The 20,704-nt window shown below is 36.8% G+C and overlaps 1 protein-coding gene across 1 annotated transcript in view; it reads left to right on the top strand.

The window, feature by feature from the left end:
• Positions 1 to 3,938: 3,938 nt before the first annotated feature.
• ADGRG6 (adhesion G protein-coupled receptor G6) overlaps positions 3,939 to 20,704 on the top strand; it is a 102,291-nt gene continuing 85,525 nt past the window's right edge. Inside the window, exon 1 of the mRNA XM_062488902.1 lies at positions 3,939 to 4,038. Within this exon, the coding sequence (XP_062344886.1) occupies positions 3,939 to 4,038 (100 nt within the window). The remainder of the gene's footprint in view (positions 4,039 to 20,704) is intronic.

The following is a 20,704-nucleotide window of genomic DNA, read 5'->3' as shown; positions in this document are numbered from 1 at the left end:
AGATTTAGTAGTTGGATGTAGCAAAGTTCCCAGTAATTCCATCTTGAACTGTGTCAAATTACTATCCATTTATGGTTTAGATAATTTACATGTCTATTTTGCTCTTCTGGAATGAATTGTGAATAAGCTCATTGTCTCCCCATGTTATAGGAAATTAAAGTAGCTGTGGACTAGAGTGGACTGAATTGGTAGCTAGAGTGCATAGCTGGTCATGTCACAGAATGTCTACACTGGGAAATGCAAGTCCATAAAAAAATTAGTACTTCAGAAAAATCCGACTGCACAAAAGAACCCTCAAAAAGCCCCCAAAAGTTAAGAGGGATTGCTGTTTTTAGACTACATCCATATGTAGTAGATGTACTCCTACCATAGGTGTCCTAATATCTCCCAGATATGTTGGGTGAAATGTTTTGGTTCTGTGATAATCTAGAATGATTTCTTCAGAGTGCTAGTATGTTACCAGCTGGGGACAGAACAGGGCTTCTTCACTTAAACAGATACAAAATAGAGAAGAAAACTCATTATGAACAGTGTTCAGAAAGTTTTATGTAACGAAAGACAAAGACTGAGATAATCCATATTTCTTCTGAGATCTTTGTTACAGATCCATTCTTTGTTACAAGGTCCATCCCTTTGCCTACCTAAATTCCTGGTGTGATTTGCTACATTGGTGTTCTGATGTCCATTCCCTGTGCTGTTAATGAATATTAAATGAAAGAACACATCTTTTTAATTCTTTTTGAAATAAGAACACGAGACCAAAGAGGTCTCTTGGGCCATCAAATCAGTGCTGTCAGGGGACCATATCTTGCCTTGATAAGCTATAAACAAGCCCAGAACTGTTTGCTGATTTTTTCTATTGAATTATTTATATACTGTTTGTATCCACTTCTAGATGTAGATTAACACTGGTAACCAAGAAAAAGAACCTTAAAATAAATATGATGGCTACTAGGAGGTGAATAGTATCTGCAACTATGCTGTGCTTATTTAAAGTCTGGGAAGTATTTATCAGTTATTACAACTCCTTATTGTAATTGTCTGAAATGTCAAATTATAAAAATAACAGGGATGGATTTTGTTGTGGAAGAAGCCTTTTTGTTGGCAATGTGTTATCTGGTTTCCATCCCTGACAACTTCTTGTGTGGGCAGGAGTGTTAAGCGTCACAGTGTAAGGCCATGAGAAGTCAGCTTTCTGAATTTTGACTTTTTGTCTCTGCAAAATTCTAGGAACATATAACTGATTTCCTCTCTAATTTATAGCACTCAACTAGTGGTTATGCTTTGTGAAATGGTTCTTCAACAATCGTCTACAAAAGAAACAGATCTGACTCATGGTGGCCACGTTAGTGGAGTGTTTTGGTAGCACGCACATCTGTGTTCACTCTTGTTGGAGTTTGATAAACTTTTTTCTTGTCAACTGAGATGATGTGGTATAAAGATAATTGTTTTGTCCTTCAGCAGTGGAGAATGTAAGTGGAGAAGACAGTTTGCTATTTTTTATATATTTGCTTATTTATTTTGGTGGAGAATTGTATATTTTTTAATAGCCATTATGTAATTTTCTAGCTTTTTACTCTGGGAAAAAGTCTTTAGAGCTACTCCTTTCTGCCTTATTGTTTGCACTTATTTATGCTCCGCTCTGTTGTTGTTTATCCATGATATTGACTAGCACTTTTTACATGGGTGATGATGAGGAAACAGACAAACTATCACCCTTGTTGTTCCATGGAGTACTGGCTCGTAAGAGTTACCACAATGCAAGTAAACAGTAACAAATAGAAATTGGCCAAATTAAATACCTCTTTCAGACTAACATAGAATTTCATGTTCTTTCAGAAAGGCACTAGAGGAAATGTGACTGGATACATTCACACCAGACCGAACAGCAGAAGCTTATCATGTTATTTTTCCTTGAGTATCTCAAATGGGGTGTCTTTGATTCTCCAGCTATTGAATGAGCAAAAAGTTTGTCTGAGCTCACAGAGGTATCAAAAGTGACAATACAGACAGTTTATCAGTTTGACAAAAATCAACACAGATTTATTCTGAATTAATAATTGATTGTTTCCTAATCTGGTAGCTGTTAACTGTGTTTGCTGAAAACAAACCAGCAACAAAAATCAGTAATGCAACCATTTCTACAGGTTTGCATTGGTAGATTAAGTAGCAGGATGCTACGTATCTCATTAGTACCTGCAAATTCTTCTGTAGGAACAGGAAAATTCTTTTATATCTCTGGTATGTCATGCTGTTAGCCCCAACCTGTCCACTTCCCCACTCTGTGAGTATATATGCATGTCGTATATACATGTGTTCATGTTGTATATACAACTGTTCTCATCTTCACAGGGCTTCTGTTCAAACTCAGTTTTCTAAATTAATATTAAAGGTATTGTGGTTTATTAAATATATACATTGGAAAGTAACAATTCCAAAACCTCAGCTTTCTGTTGTCTGAGATTTTAGTAGGGATTTTTGGATCACTAAGTTGAAGGACAATAATTCTATTGTTCGATAATCCAGTTATTTTGTATGTCTGGCTTCATCAAAGAGATTCTTGTATTTCAGAGCCCCATGTTTTCTGAGCTTGTCTTCAACACTTGTTAAGTTTGACTCAACAATATCTCAGAAAAAATAAATCTTCTTCAGATTCCTAATTTGGTACAACTACCCACAAAGAACTGAACTTCTTTTGTAATCAGATACCTGTGCTGTGTAACACTGCACTCAAGGGAAGCCTAACTGATCAGAGCAGTCTGCTGAATTGCCATTTACCTGAGCCCATTGGCATCTAGCCCACAGGAGTGCTTTGATTAATTACTATTTTAAAAGCTGAAATAATACTTGTTCCTTTATAATTGTTTGTCTTGCTGCATTGGTTGCCACTTTGAGACTAAACAGATGCTTACACTGGAAAAGGTTTTATATTTGCCCCCACCTTTTGCTGGGGGATTTGCAGCAATATCTATGGAACAGAAGGAAGAGTTTTGTCCTTATCTACCTCAGCATAGGTAGATAATATCTTACTGAACAAAAGCCAGTTATCATCACCAAATAGGAGAGGAAGGAGTTGGTCAAAATAATGCGTGTTGTATTTTGTTACTTGTTACTTTCTTTTGCTTGCTGCTAAGAATTATTGAATAAAATGAGATGTGCATGCAGTGGAACACCATTCATTTTGGATGCATGGTTAAAGGTCTGAATAAATTTATTAAAGAGTTTTTCTTCCTGTTCTGCCCACAGTGGAGGAAACATTTTGGTTTAGCCGTTAAATATCCTCTAGGCTTTAAGGGAAAGGAAACTTTAACTTCAAGCTATAACTGATAGAGACTTTTCTATAACTGCATTTATTTTATTGAATAATCAGGATGTCCCTGACTTCTCTGGCAGCACAGATAAGCTCCTAGATTTTGGCAAGGAAAATTTCAGGATTTTCATAAAAGTTGTCAGCAGAAAATATCATGGCTGTCAAAACATTAGAACTGAAAAATGGAAAGCCTTGTTAAGGGCAGAGGCAAATTATCATCTACGATCTTTATTTAGTTAATAGCAAGTATGTATATATTATGTATAATTAAATAGAATAAATGTGTTTATATGTGTAAAATTTCATATTAAAAAAAACCAAACAAACCCTACAATTTAACTCTTTCAGACTGTGCTTCTTGTTTCCTTTACTAAAAATACAACCCATATCTATCTGCTTAGAAGCCCAGTGCTGACCAATCTTCCATTCTGCTGTCTGCTAAGAACCAGACAACATAACTTCTGACCCTTTTTAGAAGACTTTTGTCTTCATTTAAGCAATACTAGAGCCATCCATAATTGTCACTTCTTTATTTACTGCAGTTTACTAGTTTGACTTACAATAGAGTCTTCCTCATTTTCTTGTCTTGTAAAACTCCCTGAATTCTTGGTTGCTTTTTTCCCACAGGATGTCTCATGTAAGTGAAATGTGGTGCTATCACTGGAAATGGAAGCTGCAGCACTATCTCTGCTTGTTTACCACATATATTATATGCATGCAGCAAGCAGGTAAGTCAGCAGTTCATCTTCTTGCATAAACAAATGATCTAGGAGCCCAGGTTTTAATGACTGAGGACTAGGCTTATGTATGACTGGATTCTGAGTTCTATATGTATGAAATACATTGTAACACTTTGATGAAAGTGTACCTTATGATCACTATTTGTAATTTTAAGGCTTGGGTCCTGTCTTCTGCTACTGCTGTGTTTTCTTTTTGCCATTTTTTACAGTTTTGCTGTTGTTAAATGTTGTTATTTCTTTCCTTTGAATTTCTTCTTTGAATTCTTTCATTCTGTTCTTTCTTTGTATTTATCTTGTTAATGCCTGCCTCTTTTAAATTTCTTCTTCTTGTTGAAATTCTGTGGGTAATCATGTAGTTCTTCCATTTTCCACAATACTGCTTGTGCCTGCAGATTGTGTATTTAATAACCCTTCACTGTAGTTCAAAGTTGTAAAATACCTGGAGTGTGCTTATTATTTTTAAAAGCTTTAATGACTCAAATAATAGAAACATTCTTCAGCAAAGTATATGCAAGTTATATGTAAGAAAACTGTACACTGTAAAGAACCATGAGTTTAAACTTGACACCATCTTGATGTGGTGACACTTCAACACAGCGTAATGTAACATTCTGACTGTTTTCTTTAAACATATGAAAGGGAGATTTCATTTAGTAAATTTCTTGTCCTGATCACTAGAATGCAAAGTATTTTAGGAGATCCAGCTGCTTTTCTGGAAAAAAAGGATGTCTGGAGTTTATTCTGGAGCATATGAAAATTTTGGAGCAGCTTGTAGTGCCCAGCTGATTCTGTATCAGATGGGTAGTTTTGCTTTGACAGGCTTGCCAATGGAAAAATTATTGTTTATATATAGAAATAGCTTCGAACTTCTTTGGTAATGTTTTTCTTTTTTAAGAAAGGGCTTTTTTAAGTTTTAAAACCTACACATTTTTCTTTTTTTTAGAGAAAAAACAATGTTGTTTCTGTGCAGTAGCACTTTCTATAATCATATCACTTTTATAGGTGTTTTCCATTTCCATTGAATTGTAACCAGAAACCATTTAGGATCTGGTCTCACCTGTGGATCCATTGGCTGGTAGATTTTGTGTCCCCGAGTTCCTGGTCCATACTTGATCTTGGACCATGAAGCTGCCATTCTTAGCACAAAGTAAATCAGCAAACCTCTAATTTACCTCTGTAGTGTGCTGTTACCCAGTGACTAGAACATTAGGATGCCAAAATTATTGTCCTTTGCTGATTCCTCTTCATAACAGACCATTGATAATTGTGCAGGTGACACAGCAACCTGAGCCCCATGAGCATGAAGTTCCCAGCCAGCATGCTGTGAGGACAGAGAAAGCCAACCACAAACTCACCTGTGCATTCAGCTAATTTCAGCACACCATGGCTAGCTGTGCTGGTGCTGAACAAGGTCAAAAGCCCTGTGCCAAACTCCAAGATACTCTTCCATAAAATCATATATGCCCCTCGCTAACATCCTCAGCAATAAAATTATTAGTGTGATTGGATTGGTAAAAAAATTGGTAAAAAGCAGCCAGTGTTCCAGTCTCAAGTGCATCCCTGTGGGGGTTTTTCCTTTCTTGCTTCTGCAGGAAGAGGTTTGAAATCTTCAAAACTGTCAATAAATGAAAAAGGTATTTCCCTGTCTGCCTGAATGATAAGTAAATAAATAAGGCATGCTGGAAATACCCAGGTTCTATAGATAGAAGTTTGCTGTTCAGCAGTGAAAGAGATGATAGGCAGTCTGCTGTTAATACTTGACTGAAATGAAAATTAGACATTTACCTTTACAAAAACCTGTCATTTGGCAGTATTTGCCTGTAGGCCCTTAGGGTTCATATTTCTTTTTATGTTGATGTAAAAGCACAGCTTATGCTGCAAAATGGAGTCTTTTCATTTGCCTTTTCTAATCGAGCAAGACAGACAAAGCAAGAAACACTGCTGCTCCTACATTTTTTATTTCGTGTTCTTAAAAGGTATTGGTCACTTCGGCTGTGGATTCATATGGTATTCATAATCTTTCTGGCAGCTTAAGCTTGACTGAATTTACAGTAGAAATCTCATAAAAGCCTGACATTCATCCAGATTCTCTAGTGAGCTGTAAGCTTAGAAAGCTATTGGTGCTTATTAAGCTTTGCCCAGAGGAGGTTACATACAAGCAAGGGATTAAGATCATCAGGTCCAGGTTTTATGGATTATTTAAGGGGCTATTCATAAGGATAAAGATATCAGTCACACTGTGACATGGAAAAATGCAAAAGTAATAATTTTATAGTTTTGTTTGAGGAAAACTACAGTACTGGGCCTGCTTTCAGAAACAAAGCTTGGGAGGTAGATTACACAGCAGAAAACAGAACAGGAGCAGGACAGTCTGTGGAAAGAATGTTCAGCCACAAATTGGTAAGGTACTGACAAGCAGGTGCATGAGGAGAGTGCAGTCCAAAAGTATAGGTCTGATACCTCAAAGGAATCAATGGATGGATTGTGACACTTGAACCAGAAAGAAATTATTAACTGGAAGCATTGATTAAAATGTAACGTGTACTTCCATTAAAATCTCAGCAGCCATGGGGGTTTGGGCACACTGGCTTCAGGTCATGTGTTGTGGGTCAGGGTGAAGTTACTGCACAGCTCATTTAGTAACTTGTCAGGATTCCGTTCCTGTCTGGGATAAATGTCCCTGATGGGCTTATGTGGGTCATTTAGCTGTGCCTCAGTTTCCATGTGATGAGTGTATGTCTTGCCTCTTTTGCAAACAGCTTGCCTATCTTCCAGTGAAAGGGCTGCATAGGAACTGAGATGTTAGAATGGGGGTGTTTTAAACAATTCGTTAAATCTGCTTTTATAGGAGACTCAGATATTCCTAACTTTTTGTTTGTATGTACATTTCATTTCATGGTTTCAGAGAACCCAGAAAACAAATGGAGTAAACAGAACTCTAGAAAACATAACTAATAAAGGCAGACAGAAGGAACTATGAATTTTTTGGTCTGTAATAGGGAGAAGAGGGAATGCATAAGAACTGAGAATACTTAAGGAGGTAGGTGCAGTGGGAAGGGATAGACTGATCTTTTCAGGCAGTTGAAAAGGCAAAAAAATGGGCTTAAATTGCAGCAGGATAAATGAGGGGAGGACATCTCATAAAAAGTTTAGATAGCAGTGAAATAGATGCCAAGAAAGACTGGGAAATCCCAGTCCCTAGTCCCTGGGAATGTATAGTAATATCTGCCAGAAATGGTTTAAATCTACAGTCCTCTTTTCCTGGGGGTGAGAAATACACTATATGATTTCCAGACTTCCCTGATATCTATAGTTTTCTTAATCATTGTCCTGTAGAATCTCTTTGGTTAAAAATCTGGGAAATGAGGATTCCCTTTGGAAATTGCACTTCTTGAAATATGACAGTGCTTTTGTTGTGCCTAAAAAATTGTCTTGGTGTTTGTCCTGTCACAATGGCTTCAATTTATCTGGCATAAGGAAGCAGCAGTTCAGTATGGAAGGGAAAAATCAGTTGCTTCAGGTGTGTGTGACCTCACAAAAATGTTCTTTTTAGTCCCCACATTGCTTTTTTGCTTTTCTGTTGTCATAATAAAATGTCTATTGTTTCAATATTGTGCTGTCTTTTGGAGTTGTCTGCGCTCTATATGGTAACTCTGGAGCAGAACTGGAGTGTTCTCAGTGACCTTAAATGCAGATTGCAGTTTGCATAAATATTTTCCAGTCTAATTTTTGAGTGTCTTGTCAGCACTGAACTTCAGAGTTTTGAACACTTGAATATTTGAGGAGATGGCAACATCTGCATAAGAGTCTTCACCTTCTTATGTCATTAATAGGCTTATAATTACATAAGAATCAATAAATACTTTAAGTTTTGACTGCTGTGCAATCATATTCAGTTTTATTCAGAATGTGGAAAATATTTATTTTAATAAAGCCATGAGGACATCTATAATTCTTACTACACTATTTCTGCATTATGCCCCATGCTGATGTTTTCACAAAATTACTGTGACTGTAGCTAATGCCAGAATGAACATTTGTCCTTTTGGTCATCCATCAGTAAAGTGCACTGATGTCTGTAGTCACATTTCCATGTCCTCAGAGCAGTTTAATCGGTTCTCAGGAGCTCACTGAAGTGTAAATTTCAATTCTGTTACAGCCCCTGGATTCTTAATTTCAGTGGTCACTCAAAGTAAAATTTCGTGCTGTATTTAATTCATAAAAAAATTTTAAAATCTGAAGGCAGGTCCTTCACCCACATGTCTGATGATGACCCACGATATAAGATCATCTTTGTCTGTTATGTTCTTTAATTGTGTCTGTGCAGATAAAGGAGCTGTTAAAGTCCTCCCTTGTTTACGGGAGCAGTTCAGGGTGAATCTGTGGGTTCAGAAGCCTAATAAAAGATGGGAAGTCAGTATGGTGGGAAGGATTGCTCATGCCACCAGTGCTAGCAGCAAGAGTTGGTGACATAGTGCAAATGGATTGGGCTTTATCTGGCACAGCCAAGTCAGGAAATGTGGTTTTTTCATCACGGATCACAAGCTGCCCACTCCAGACAGGGGCCAAAGATCCTATCACGGTGCAAATAATTGTGGTTGTCAGCACATTCCCTTATCTTCCTCTTTCTTACCATGTGCTGGAGTAAGAACCCCAGTGCCACCACATTAACCCAGTCAGTCAGTACAGTCCTCATGTACAGCAGGGGATGGTTTTATAAAGTTGTGTCTGGTGCTTTGTTGAGCTACTCTCACGGCATCCCAGGGGTGGGAATGGGTGCGCATTTATTGCTGAGCAGGGTAAATGTGACTGATAGTTCTGTCCCTGACTCAGGCATGGAAATTCTTATTTCTGAAAGTTATGGAAAAAATCAGGAAATTTAAAAAGTTTGGAAAAAGTATTCAGTCTGGCAGTCTCTTTCAGAGGCATACATAAATCATGAGTAATTTGGAGATTAGTCAGAAGGAATCTATGTATTTTATGATTAGCGCCAAGGTTTTTTTATTCTTTCCTCTTTCTGTCAGGATTGGTTTTTGCTTTTATTTTTTAATTTAGCTTAAACAAAACATATCATAAACTATCCATTTTATGTTCTGTTTAGTATCTAAATTTTTGCTCGCTTGAGGAATGGGTTTAGAATTTCTGTTCATACAAATATTGCAGAGAAAAAGTTGCCAGTCAGCTTTCTTGTATTTCCCCTAGCTGACAGTTTGTTAATATAAAAGTAAATTACTGTTGAAATGAATTTCACAGGAACTTGCCTTTCATTACTTCTGTTTACTTTTTTTAGCTATAATCTTTTGATGCTGTTGATAATTCTTTCTCACTTAAATGTTTCAACCTCATTGCATTAACCATGACAATATTGCACAGTGATTTTTTTTTTCCCCCTCCTCTGATATGCCCTCACAGCCAAACCGATATGGAATGTGCTCAGGCATTTCTAAGCTGACTATGACCTCATTGTACAGGGTCTCTGCAGTCTTTCCTTAGAACAAAGGCTAAGTAATGTACCTCTCTATAAAGAATATAAAAGAATAGCAATCTGTCACAGAAGGTCCAATCTTTATGACCTGAGGTATTTTAGTATTTGTTTATAAATTGTTTTTGCCTCATTTTCTCTGTTCACTATTAGAAATTAAAAAACATAGCCAACAAAAGTTTGAATATCTGTCACTTCTATTTATCTCAACACATAATAAAATACCTACCTTAGCAGTATATCCTAAAATAGGCCCAAGATGACTTGTGGGCATCTGGACTGTGCTTTACAGAAGGCTGCCCTGATAGAGGTTATTATGTGAAAAAATTCATTTTTTATGGTATTTGTCAGTCACTCTCAATAAAGTGAATGAAAATTTTAGAATAAAATGTGTTTCTGTCTTATTAAAAAAGTGAAGTCTTTGCAAATGCCACATTTTTTCTCCTGTGGATTACTAATGTGAGGAGCATTGCATCATGAAGTGAAGGTGTTAATTAGAAATAGAAGTTTTCCAGGTAAAAGTTCCTAACATACAAGTCTAGCAGTTGTCTGATGTGCATTTCAATATGTATCACAATTACTACTGAGTAATTAAAATGGTTGATTTAATATCCCAATGTACCTTTTAGAAGTGAGTAATTACCACTGTAAAGTCAGCATTTCTCAGTTAATCAGAAGGGCTGATCTTGCAGATTTTAGATGCCTATTTTAATGTCTATGATTATTTCTGCTAGGACATAGTATTTGTTTACTTAGTGGGACTGCTTAAACATTTTGTACAAGGTATAACATGTGGTGCTTACTAGATCAAGGCTTCAGTTATCACTTTCTGGTAAAGAAATGTTAAAATTTGCACTTTCACACAACCACAACACAGAGATGTCTGAGATAGATATACAATACTAAAATGAATAAAAGCATATATGAGGTTTATTTTTCAAGAATCTGGGAAAAAAAAAGGTGAGGGAATTGTAGCTACAATCTAGTAAGGTACTGCAGTATAAGCAAAGTACCCTGGAAAGTTACATTCCTTGTTAGGACAGTGTTTGAAAAACATGTGGTTAAATTAATCACATGAACTGTTTCTGAATTTCTTTCATCATGGAAGAGAAAAGTATCTCTCCTGTGGGAGGAAAATAAAGTATTTTAGCTGTAGACTGTGAACATTTTCTACAGAGTTAACAAAAATATTGAAGTAATAATAGTAAGTTACATCGGAGAAATACATCCCTTGCTGTGATGCGTTGAACCAAAACTACTTTTCCTGCCCTAGATATGATAATTCAAGGATGCCTATCAAGGGAAGGGAGAGTTTCCAGAAACCCCTCTTGTTTTGTCTGGTTTCAGTGCTTGTTGGTCTGCTCAGTTCCTGTAAATGACAGACTTAGCTCTAACTCTTGCTGCAGTACAGAAAAATTAAGTGTATAATTCAGAGTTAGAAGTCTGCCTATGTAGTCTGGCCTCCAGATACCTTTCACACAAGACAGTTTTAATTGCTGTTTCTGAAAAGATCAAGCCACTTTCCACTCCAAACCCATCTCCAGTCCTGTATTTTTGATACAACTATGAACTTGTGCTCTTCTTTTATGATCTTTTGTGTTGGAGGTTTTGGGAAGTCTTTTGGTTTGTTTTTTTCCCATACTGTCTGGGGCCACAGCTGCTTGAACAGCATGTTGACTGTTTTCAATTCATTAGTTGGAAACAATTTTGCTAATTGTTCTCAAAATTTCAGCTCCAAAAGATGTTTACCAATTCCTACTCTGTGAATTTCCTTTTCAGTAACTTCTGAACTTCTTTTCAGTTACTTACTGGTTTCTCTAAATTCCGGTGTAGCAAATATTCAAATTTGACAATAGAGGCCACCACAGTGGTAACTCAGATTGCATAATCCTCTATTTTAATTAAGATGTAAGTTAATATTGTATGGAAGTGTCAGCATGGCATATTTTCAGAGAAATTTATGAATTTATGTTTGAAAGTTCTTGTAGACTGAAAAAGTGTGTATTGGAAAATAATTTAATCTAAGAGTGACAAAAAGTTCCTATTTTTGAAACCATTTTTCTTCTGGATATCCCCAAAGCAGTCCAACTGTCTCTCAGTGCACTGTAAAACAACTGTGTTTTGTTGTTTTTTGGGGGGGGTTTTTGTTTTGTTTTTTTTTTGTGGGATTTTTTGTTTGTGTTTTTTTGGTTGTTGTTTTTGTTTGGTTTGTTTGTTTGTTTTTTTCCAGAGCAAAATATCTGCAAGAGCTTGCAGGGTAGATCCATTAACACAGGGTAGATCCATGAAAAGACTGTCACACAGCTAATGTAACTTTGAAAGGATACAATGCAATCATATTTTTTTTCTAGTTCCAGATTTTTCACTCATGAATATGCTTCTTAATGGGTGTCAGACAGAAAGCTGCAACTCCCTGCCTCAAACAGAGTTTTTTTTGTTCAGATGCATGCTCTGGCTTCTCAGAGCCCTTTTAGTTAGGAACTGTGCAGTGACAAATTCGTACTATGAAACTCAAGGCATTTTTTAATCAGAACTTGCTTTTTAGGTGGAAAGACCTCATGGTTGAAGTTATCACAGAGGCATTTGTACAAGTGACCCAGTCCTCAGTGACTTTTTTCCTAAGTGTGAAGGCAACAGTTTTTTTTCTCATTGTCTTGAATTTACAAGTCTATAAATGGGTTTAAATTTTGAATGTTTTTTTCCTCCTTCTGATCCTGTCTAATAAATTCCATATCCAAAATATGATAGTCACGTGTTATACTGAATTTCATAGAAACTGAAAGCGTACAGAGAATACTGAAACCACTTGTCTCATGAGTTGTTAAAAATACAGAAGGAAACAGTAGTAGGTCTTCTACAATGAAATCTCAAATAGCTGAGAGATTTCATTCTTGGGTGTGGGTGCCCACCTCTTCAATGTTTTGAATAACAAATCACCCAAGTGGTGTTAACTTGTCTTGGGTTTTGACTTTGGTTTAAAGAACAGTTGTATTTCATGTATGTATGTAATATACACACAAAAATAAAAGGGCAAAATGCTGGTATTGAAAAGCGGCATCATTTGTACAATGGGTTAGAAGTTGTAGAGTTTTAAAAAGATATTGTGTGACTGATAAAGGTACTTAAAGGAATTGTAACGATAATGGGCCTTCTCCCTCACATGGGTAAGCCTGGTACATCAGATGTGCACTAGCTGCTCTGGTTAGTTTATTATGTATCTGGTTTTATAAAGTGTATTTTTTTTTTCCTTTGACCATTCAGATTTTGGCAGTATACCATTTCCATGATGTCTAGTATTTTTATCTTATTTTGGATTGGCTGTGCTTCAGCTAAAATCTTGCCATTGGAACTGGTAAAGGCATTGCATATCAGAAGTGCCACCAGTCAGGCCTTCCCTCTGTCTCTCTCCCCATACGAGGAGTTGCTCTATTCTTAAGTGATTATTTCACTACTTTACAAGTGAATTGCGTTTAACCCTTCTGCATTCCTGGAAAGATCTCTGTGGAACTCAAAAAGGCAGAAGTAGCATTGGTAGAATAGTAAATTTTTCCTTCTGGTGGCATATGGCAACCAAAAGATACTACTGAGGATTAAAAAGGCAAAGACATACACTCCCTCTCTCTAATAGAATATACACATATTTTTCATGTGGGTAATTCCAAAAAATAAATTTCTAAATCTCTGGCCAAATCTAGTAACTTAGAAGGTACCTGTAAATAATATCTGGCATAGTTGTCTTTAGTTTTGGGTGGGTTTCTTTCTCTCTTTATTGGCAATGTTGATGTATGTGATAGAAGTATTCTATTTTACTCAACTCCTGTGCTTAATGACTCCTTTGGCTATTACCTTCAACAAAAGTATCTAAAGTTGTTCTCTTTTTTTAGAGCTTAACAAAATTGAATTACTGGCAATTTAATCATAGAATCAATAGCTGAACTCAAGATCTTAGGAAAAAAAATGCTTGGCTGCATAAATCTTTTCTGAACAGTACATCATAGCAATGGAATGTAGCAGATACCAGAAATGCAGCTGAGAAGGGTCCAGTTTTTAAAGCTATTGTTTTCAAAACATTTATCTTGCCTTGTCATCCTAATAATTTTTCTGGTCTAATCAATATTCTGAATCTGAAGGAGAAAATTACAACATTAATTTAAAAATTTTGTCATGTTCTCTTAAAAACATTAATTTTATTAAACAAGTATTCTTTTCAAGAAAGTAAAGGAAAATAACTGTCTAATAAAATGATTGAGAAAATTTCCTAGAAGGTGTGTGTTTTGCTTTTTTATGCTTAGAAATGGTGAAATCGATATGAATCTGCTTTAATCTTCAAATAGTTCTGCACAACTTCTGTACTAAAATATAAGGAAATTCTTAAGGGGATTTTCAGCTGTGTATATTCTGGTGGTTCCTCCATGGATTGGGTAGCATTCATTTTACTGGGTCCCACCAAAGGCAGTGCAGGCTTTATTATCCTTGTATAAGAGCAGAATTACATCCCTGTGGAGCTCTTCAGATAATCCCTTCCCAAATGTCCAAACAGAAACTATTTGAGAGTTTGTGTCTTGTCCAAGTAGTGCTCCTATGTCAGAGGAAGCTGAAGTTCTGCCCCATGGCTTTAAAAGATTTAACTTGCATGGTGCTGCATCAGTGTTCAGTGTTCAGAAAGGAAAAAAGCTTAAGGAATGAAAGAAGAGTTGCTGTGCACACTTGGCAGTGATTATATGTTGCAACTTGTGGGTTTTGTCTGCAGATTACTGTGATCTCACCCAGTGAGATGGAAGAGGTTTTTGTATTCTGTTTTTTGTCTGTGTAATAATCCCCATGTCATGTGAATGCTTTCTTGGTACTTAAGAATTCACTTCAGCTCCAGCAAAAAATTCAGATGCACAAACTCTTCTGGAAGGACTGTTACTGAAAGACTTTTTCTTCCAGAACTGTTTCTGCTTTTTCTGGGACATGGTACCATTTATGGGAGCCAGAGCACCTCAGATTCCCAGAGATTCAGTGTTAAATGAATAGTCTCAGCACTCTCAAATACTGAATCAAGGAGAAGCCAGATTTCTTGCTCTTATACTCTCTTGTTCAGCTAGGTTTACTGCATCTGTTTGGGGATTGTTCAGTAACTGCCAGAGTCAGTTAAAATATCATAAGAATCCAGGCACCTACTCTGGTTTTTAATCCTAATGTACAGAGGAAAGTTTTGTTTTTCCTTAATTGCTTTTGATTATAGTGGCATGATTTTTTGAGCTTTCTTCTTATTTTACTTTAGTGTGTGTGTGTATCTAGTGAGAAGACAGCTCAGCCTGGCCAAAGTTTTAATCTTTAGGGTGAGGTCTACAATGCTTCTTATCTTAGTTGGCTACTGTGTTTTTTCACTTGAAATATATGGAAATCTGAAGAAACATCTTTTTTTAGCAGGGATCAAGCCAAACTTGTAAAATAAAAAAAAGAAAATCAGGTCTTTTAGCAATTTGTGATTTCAATTAGTTTTCCTTTGCAGTATTCAATAAAGGAAATGATACAAGGACAACAGAATGGAAGAAATAGTGTTACATACTATAGTGTTACATACACTATGTTTACATAGTGTAGTAAAAAAAACAGTCTTCAACTAGAATCTGGTCATCAAAATGTGACAATTGTGAGTCACAAGCATAAACTAATTAATAGCAGTTGATGAAACTTTTTTGTTTTCTTGCCAGGAAGCTCTTCTCTGGTACTTGCAATTTGTTCTTTATACTTTGTCATAATTTGATTCTCATCATGTTTGTAACTTAGAAGTGTGTCTGAAGTAGACTTTGTGTGTCCAAGGTTCTACATTCATTCAAGAACCAGTTACTTAGCAAGCAGGGAGATATTCTGCATTATTATCTATTACTGTTGGGCTATACTTATCAATTTGTCCACAGTTATGAAAAAACACCAAAGACCAATATGCCCAGTCTAAACACTGATCTGGGAAATATGTTCCTATATGGACCTTTCTAGGTGTTATGGTATGTATTACACTTATGAAGTTTTTGGTAAGATTAAAAATTTATCTGTTATGTTTTTAAAGCTATAATGCAACTTGAAGAGGATTGTCCACCTAAAGCCATAAGATAAATATTAAAAAATAATAATGGTGGTATTTTATTCTTTTTCTCCACGTAACATGAGATTTCATAAGTAAATGAGTGCTAGTTGGCATTATCACTGCTGAAGATTCTGGAGGTAGCATCAATCATTACCCTATGCTTGTGTACTGCCATAAATAAAGCTACTTGACTTGTTCTTCAGTGTTACTTTAAAAAATACAATTATATATATATATAATAAAAATGACTGATAAAAATGATCCTAAAACATTTTATGTTTATGTTTAACAGAAGCAAATGTTGAACTAACATTTTGTATCAGTTTAAGGACAAATATCCATACGGAAACACGCTATTGGGTTTATTTGGATTGTGCAGGTGGATCTCCTGTGTGTGCTGACAGATTTATAAATCCAGCCACAGAGCGCAGAGCCTTTGTCCACGCTTCAAGTAAATTATGTTCTTGAGTATAGGCTGCTTTGGTCATGGAAAAATATATCTGTATGAGACTTGAATGAATAATGGCTTTCATTGTGAGCACCTCTTTATCAGCAGCCATAAGAGAGGTTTGAGTGAATATCCAGGCTCCCAATTATGTATGGGTAATGCGATATCCTTGTAATCTATCTTTTCTAATTATGACACACTATGTTTATTTCCGAAATGCCACATGCTATTAAATGGCTCTTACTCGTCTGTTACTGCTTTAAAGTAACACAACCTTTTAATCATACCAATTCTTACAAAGAGGAAGACATTCACGTATATTTATTTTGCAGTAATTGCCTGTCTTATGTGGAGGTGAGCAAAAGCTTGGGATTCAGCTAGTGAAATAGAGAATTATAATGCAGAATCACCAGTTGCTAGTTTAATTGATAAGTCAGAAACCTGTGTGGTGGACCAGCAGGGAAGGTTTCCTTTGATTGTCACATAAGGGTAGTTTTCAAATTTTACTTACTTTAAATAATAGAAGAAAACTTTAGTAAGAAAATATATAAAAGAAAGTACTAAGGCTAGAAAGCTGGAAGCCCAGTGCTTAGGAAATATCAGGTTTGAAGGATTCAGCTTGCCTATGGATTTTTCCATTTTCACATCCATGGTGATCATGCAGAGTGTATTACAAAGCCACCTGCTTTTTGTCATTGCCCTTCAGTTTTGTAAAAGGAGACATGCCAGGAGGCTAAAAACGAACGTGATTTTTAAGGTCTTTGCTTATAGTGTGGCCAGAGGTAAAATATGTACCCTGAATGAGGAGCTGGATTGCAAAGAGGTCTCGTAGTAAGGGTGGCTGAAGGCTGTGCAAGAAAACTGAATTCTGTCTCTATCTTCTGTTTACAGGTGGCTCAGCAAATGAATTTCATGCCTGCCTTTAATGTGTCTCAGTCTCTGTCACTAATTTAAACCTATAGAATTATTTGCATCTCTGATTGCAGATGAGGTGGATAGGAACTGTTTTTGACTATATTAACATCTATATAACGCTGCACATCACAAGTAAGTTAGGTCTTACGTGTCTGAGATGCCTAACATCAGATTTTTTTCTTATCTTGATATTCCCCAGATATACTTCTGTAAAATAAGTTCAAGAATACTTCTGTCACAGACTTATTGTAAGTTTTTTTAATAAAACAATTGTTGAGAAATGTTCAAATGTTATATTAACGAACACCACAGAAGAGCTCATGAGGAAGTCAGTGAGAATGCCTCAGGAGAGAGCTGGAATCGCTTCAAGGCTGAGGGTAACACATCGAAGAACAGAAGTAAAGCAGGATACTGCAAAGTTGCTTATTTCATGGGGTTTGTCCTTCCTGTGCACTGAACGAGATCCTGCAAAAACAGTAGTGTGTGATTATGTAATTGAAGATTTTTTTTCAATTATCTGTGCACAAGGGCCAAAGGAAGGTTAACTCTGGCATTTCCTAACTTCAGTTGTCCTTGATTGTGCAACCCTAATGGTGTCTGACTGTTTCTGGGAGGGGTTTATATTGTTGAGATGTCTGTGTATATGTAGATAAAGCTATAATTACTCTTAGAGATGTGCAGTTAGAATTCTAATATATCCCATATTCAGAGCAGAAAGTCCTCTTAACAAAATGTAATTTACTTATTTTTCTTGTTTCATGCATTCATTAATCAAGGTGTGTTCTCCACTATATTTCTGAGACATTTTAAGGAAGCTGAAATTTACAGTGATTGTAGTAATCAAACTACTTCCCTGTGAAGCAATTTGCTTGGGACTAGAACCTCCTTTCTAATATAATTATTTATTGCAGCCTTTGAATGACCCAGCAGTTAGAACAACTGCAACCTGGTTCTGTACAACCTATGTAACACCAGAACACAGTATTTAGTAATAAAAAGGGGAAAAAAGTAACAAAGAGATATTCTGTTGTACTTCCAGCATGTTCCTATCACTTGAAAGATTTTTTTTTTCCACTTCATTTTTCTCTTCTGTGTATAACTTCAGGGGAATTTCTGTTTACACATTTGAAAAATATCATTCCTTCATCTCCTCTAGTATTTTCTCCAGAGCGATGCATGCATGCAGTTTGGTTTGGGTTTTGGGCAGTTTTTTGCTTGCTTGTTTGCTTTTTTGTGTTTGTTGTTTTTAATGCAATGTAATATTAGTTTATTGATGATTGATTTGTGTTGTCCAGTTGGAAGCAGAAAACAAACAAAACACTTTTAGCAAAAGAGTGACAAGAAAGTATTTATCTAGGGAAAAGATGTTAAGGCTTTTACTTCTGCAGTGTTAGTTTCTGAAGGAGTACCTGGGGAGTGTTTTAGTGTGGATGAGCAGCTCCTGTGTGGACTGAAGTTTGAGGGAAGGTGGCATTTTTCTAGGAAGTGAGGTTCTCTGAAATGCATAAAATTTTTCTGTCTATCTGAGGTAATGGCAGGGTGCCCAGAGCTTTGTGGAGAGATTCCTACTTCTTCAGCAATAAATAAAGTAAATAAACAAATATAGTTAGTAAAGGGTAGGATATCTTTGATGTCAAGATAGTCTGCTAGATGAAAGACTAGAACTGGCATGCACTGCCAAGCACCCCCTGCTTCCTTAGTGCCTTTGGTGCCAACATCCTCAAAAAGAATAAGGATCGTAATCCTTAAGACACCAGATTTGAAAAAGGATTTCCTTTAGAGCTGAGGTTGTTTTTGTTACTCGCCAGGCTTGTAGCTAATGCTAAGACAAATTAGTCTTCTAGAAATTATGAAATGTTTAATAACGGTGTCATTTTTCAGATTACAGATTATATGAAATAGGTTTTTTTCCTATAACCATGGACAAAGTCTTGATGCCCATCTGCCCTTGGAACACAAGTAGGTCTGTTACTTCTTTAAGAAGATCTCAAACAGCCCAGTGCTCATATCTGGGCATCTGGAATAGAAGAGTTAAAGCAAGGCCTGTGTACTTGATACTTTTCCTCAAAACTCCCGGTCTTCAGCTCTTTCCATTTTGGAAATACAGATCTAACCAAGGTTGACGTGGCTTGCCTGTTTAGTCCACAATGGATTTTTGCCAACTAGTTGCCCGCTCACTTTGAATTTGCACATCCACAGTTGTCCTCAGGCAGGGAGTGCCATGTGTCCATGTCCTGCTGTATGAAGGACCACCTTGTTCTCCTTACTTTGAACCTGACTTCTATAACAAAGGGTCACTAAGTGATGACAGTGAGCAGGTACTCCTTATTTCGCTTTTCCCTGTCACCTACAGAGATTTTGTAGACTTTTGTCTGTTCTCCATTACGTTGTATCTTTCCCAGCTTGAGAGTACCTGGCTACTCCCTCTTTTGCCCTGGCCATCCCCAACCACGACCCACACCCATGCATCCTCTTCCTGTGGCTCAACAACTTCTTTAAATGCAGTCTGGGACATCCACATGTGTCCTGGGCTGTCACCTGGATGGGAGCAGCAGGAGCTGGGTTGCCCATAATGGAGGAGGATCTGGAAGCCAGGCTGATCCCAGCACAGACAGGGTCCTCACTGACTGGATAGAGTCTCACCCTTTCTGGGTTTAGTTAATAGACAGGGTGAGATGAAGAAGCAGGTCCAGGGGGCATCCAGAAAGTCTTGTTAGGAGCAGCCAGAGACAAAGGCCAGAGACAGATACACCTAAAGCATATGTCCAGCAAGAGCTGAAAGCCAATTAAGGGCTTTTAGTGCACTCAGGGCACTGTCATGCTTATCTATGTTGAATTTTATTTGTAATTTTATTGCCTAGTCACTCTGTTTTATAAGAGACTCATTTTTCTGTTCTTTACAGTTTGCCTTCAAGGTATCTACTGTCTGGAGCAGCTTTCTATCATCATCAAACTTTGTACTCATCTACTGCTTTTCCAGATACTTTCTGGATACACTAATTAGTGTAAATCTCAGAGAAGAGCCCTGTGGGACTCTACTGGTGATTTTTTTTGGTCATTTTACACCTTCACATTTGCTCCAGTGCCCTACTTGTTAACTAGTTACCTATTCGTGACAAAACTTGTCTTTTTATACAGTGGCTTCTTAGTGACCTTTAAAGCTTATGGTGAAAGCCTTTGTCAGAAACTTTCTGGATATCCAAGTGAAATATGTCAGCTGGGTCATATTAACCCACACAGCACAACTGAAGCCTGCAGAGAGCTCCAAGGAGTTTGTAAGACAAAATGTCACTTTACAGAAGTCATGTTGACTCCACAAATAGATTTTATTTATCCAGGTGTCCACTAATTCCAGCATTTCTTGTACCACAGATCCTTTGTGGTAGCCAAGGCACTGGTCTGGTCAAAGGGAAAAATTATGGTAAACTAGGTTTACTTGACTGCCTGGTACCAGCACACTGTACAGGTGTTAACATTATTAGCAAATCTTTAGGATGTATGACTTGTAATTACACACCTGTTCTGGTGCTCTAGACTAAGACTGCATCTGGTAAAAATGGACCCAAAAATAATATGTATTTGATCATGTTGACAAGAAGTGGAGACGACTGAGAAGTACCTCAGGTCCTTTATTAAAATGTAATGAAAGCATTGAGCAGCTCACTTGAGTGGTAATTCCTCACAACTGTGAACATTAGCAGAACAACCTTTTCAGGTGCAACAAGACCACCCT

Source organism: Cinclus cinclus, chromosome 3 (assembly GCF_963662255.1).
Source record: "Cinclus cinclus chromosome 3, bCinCin1.1, whole genome shotgun sequence".
NCBI lineage: Eukaryota > Metazoa > Chordata > Aves > Passeriformes > Cinclidae > Cinclus > Cinclus cinclus.
This window is presented reverse-complemented; position numbering and strand designations above follow the sequence as displayed.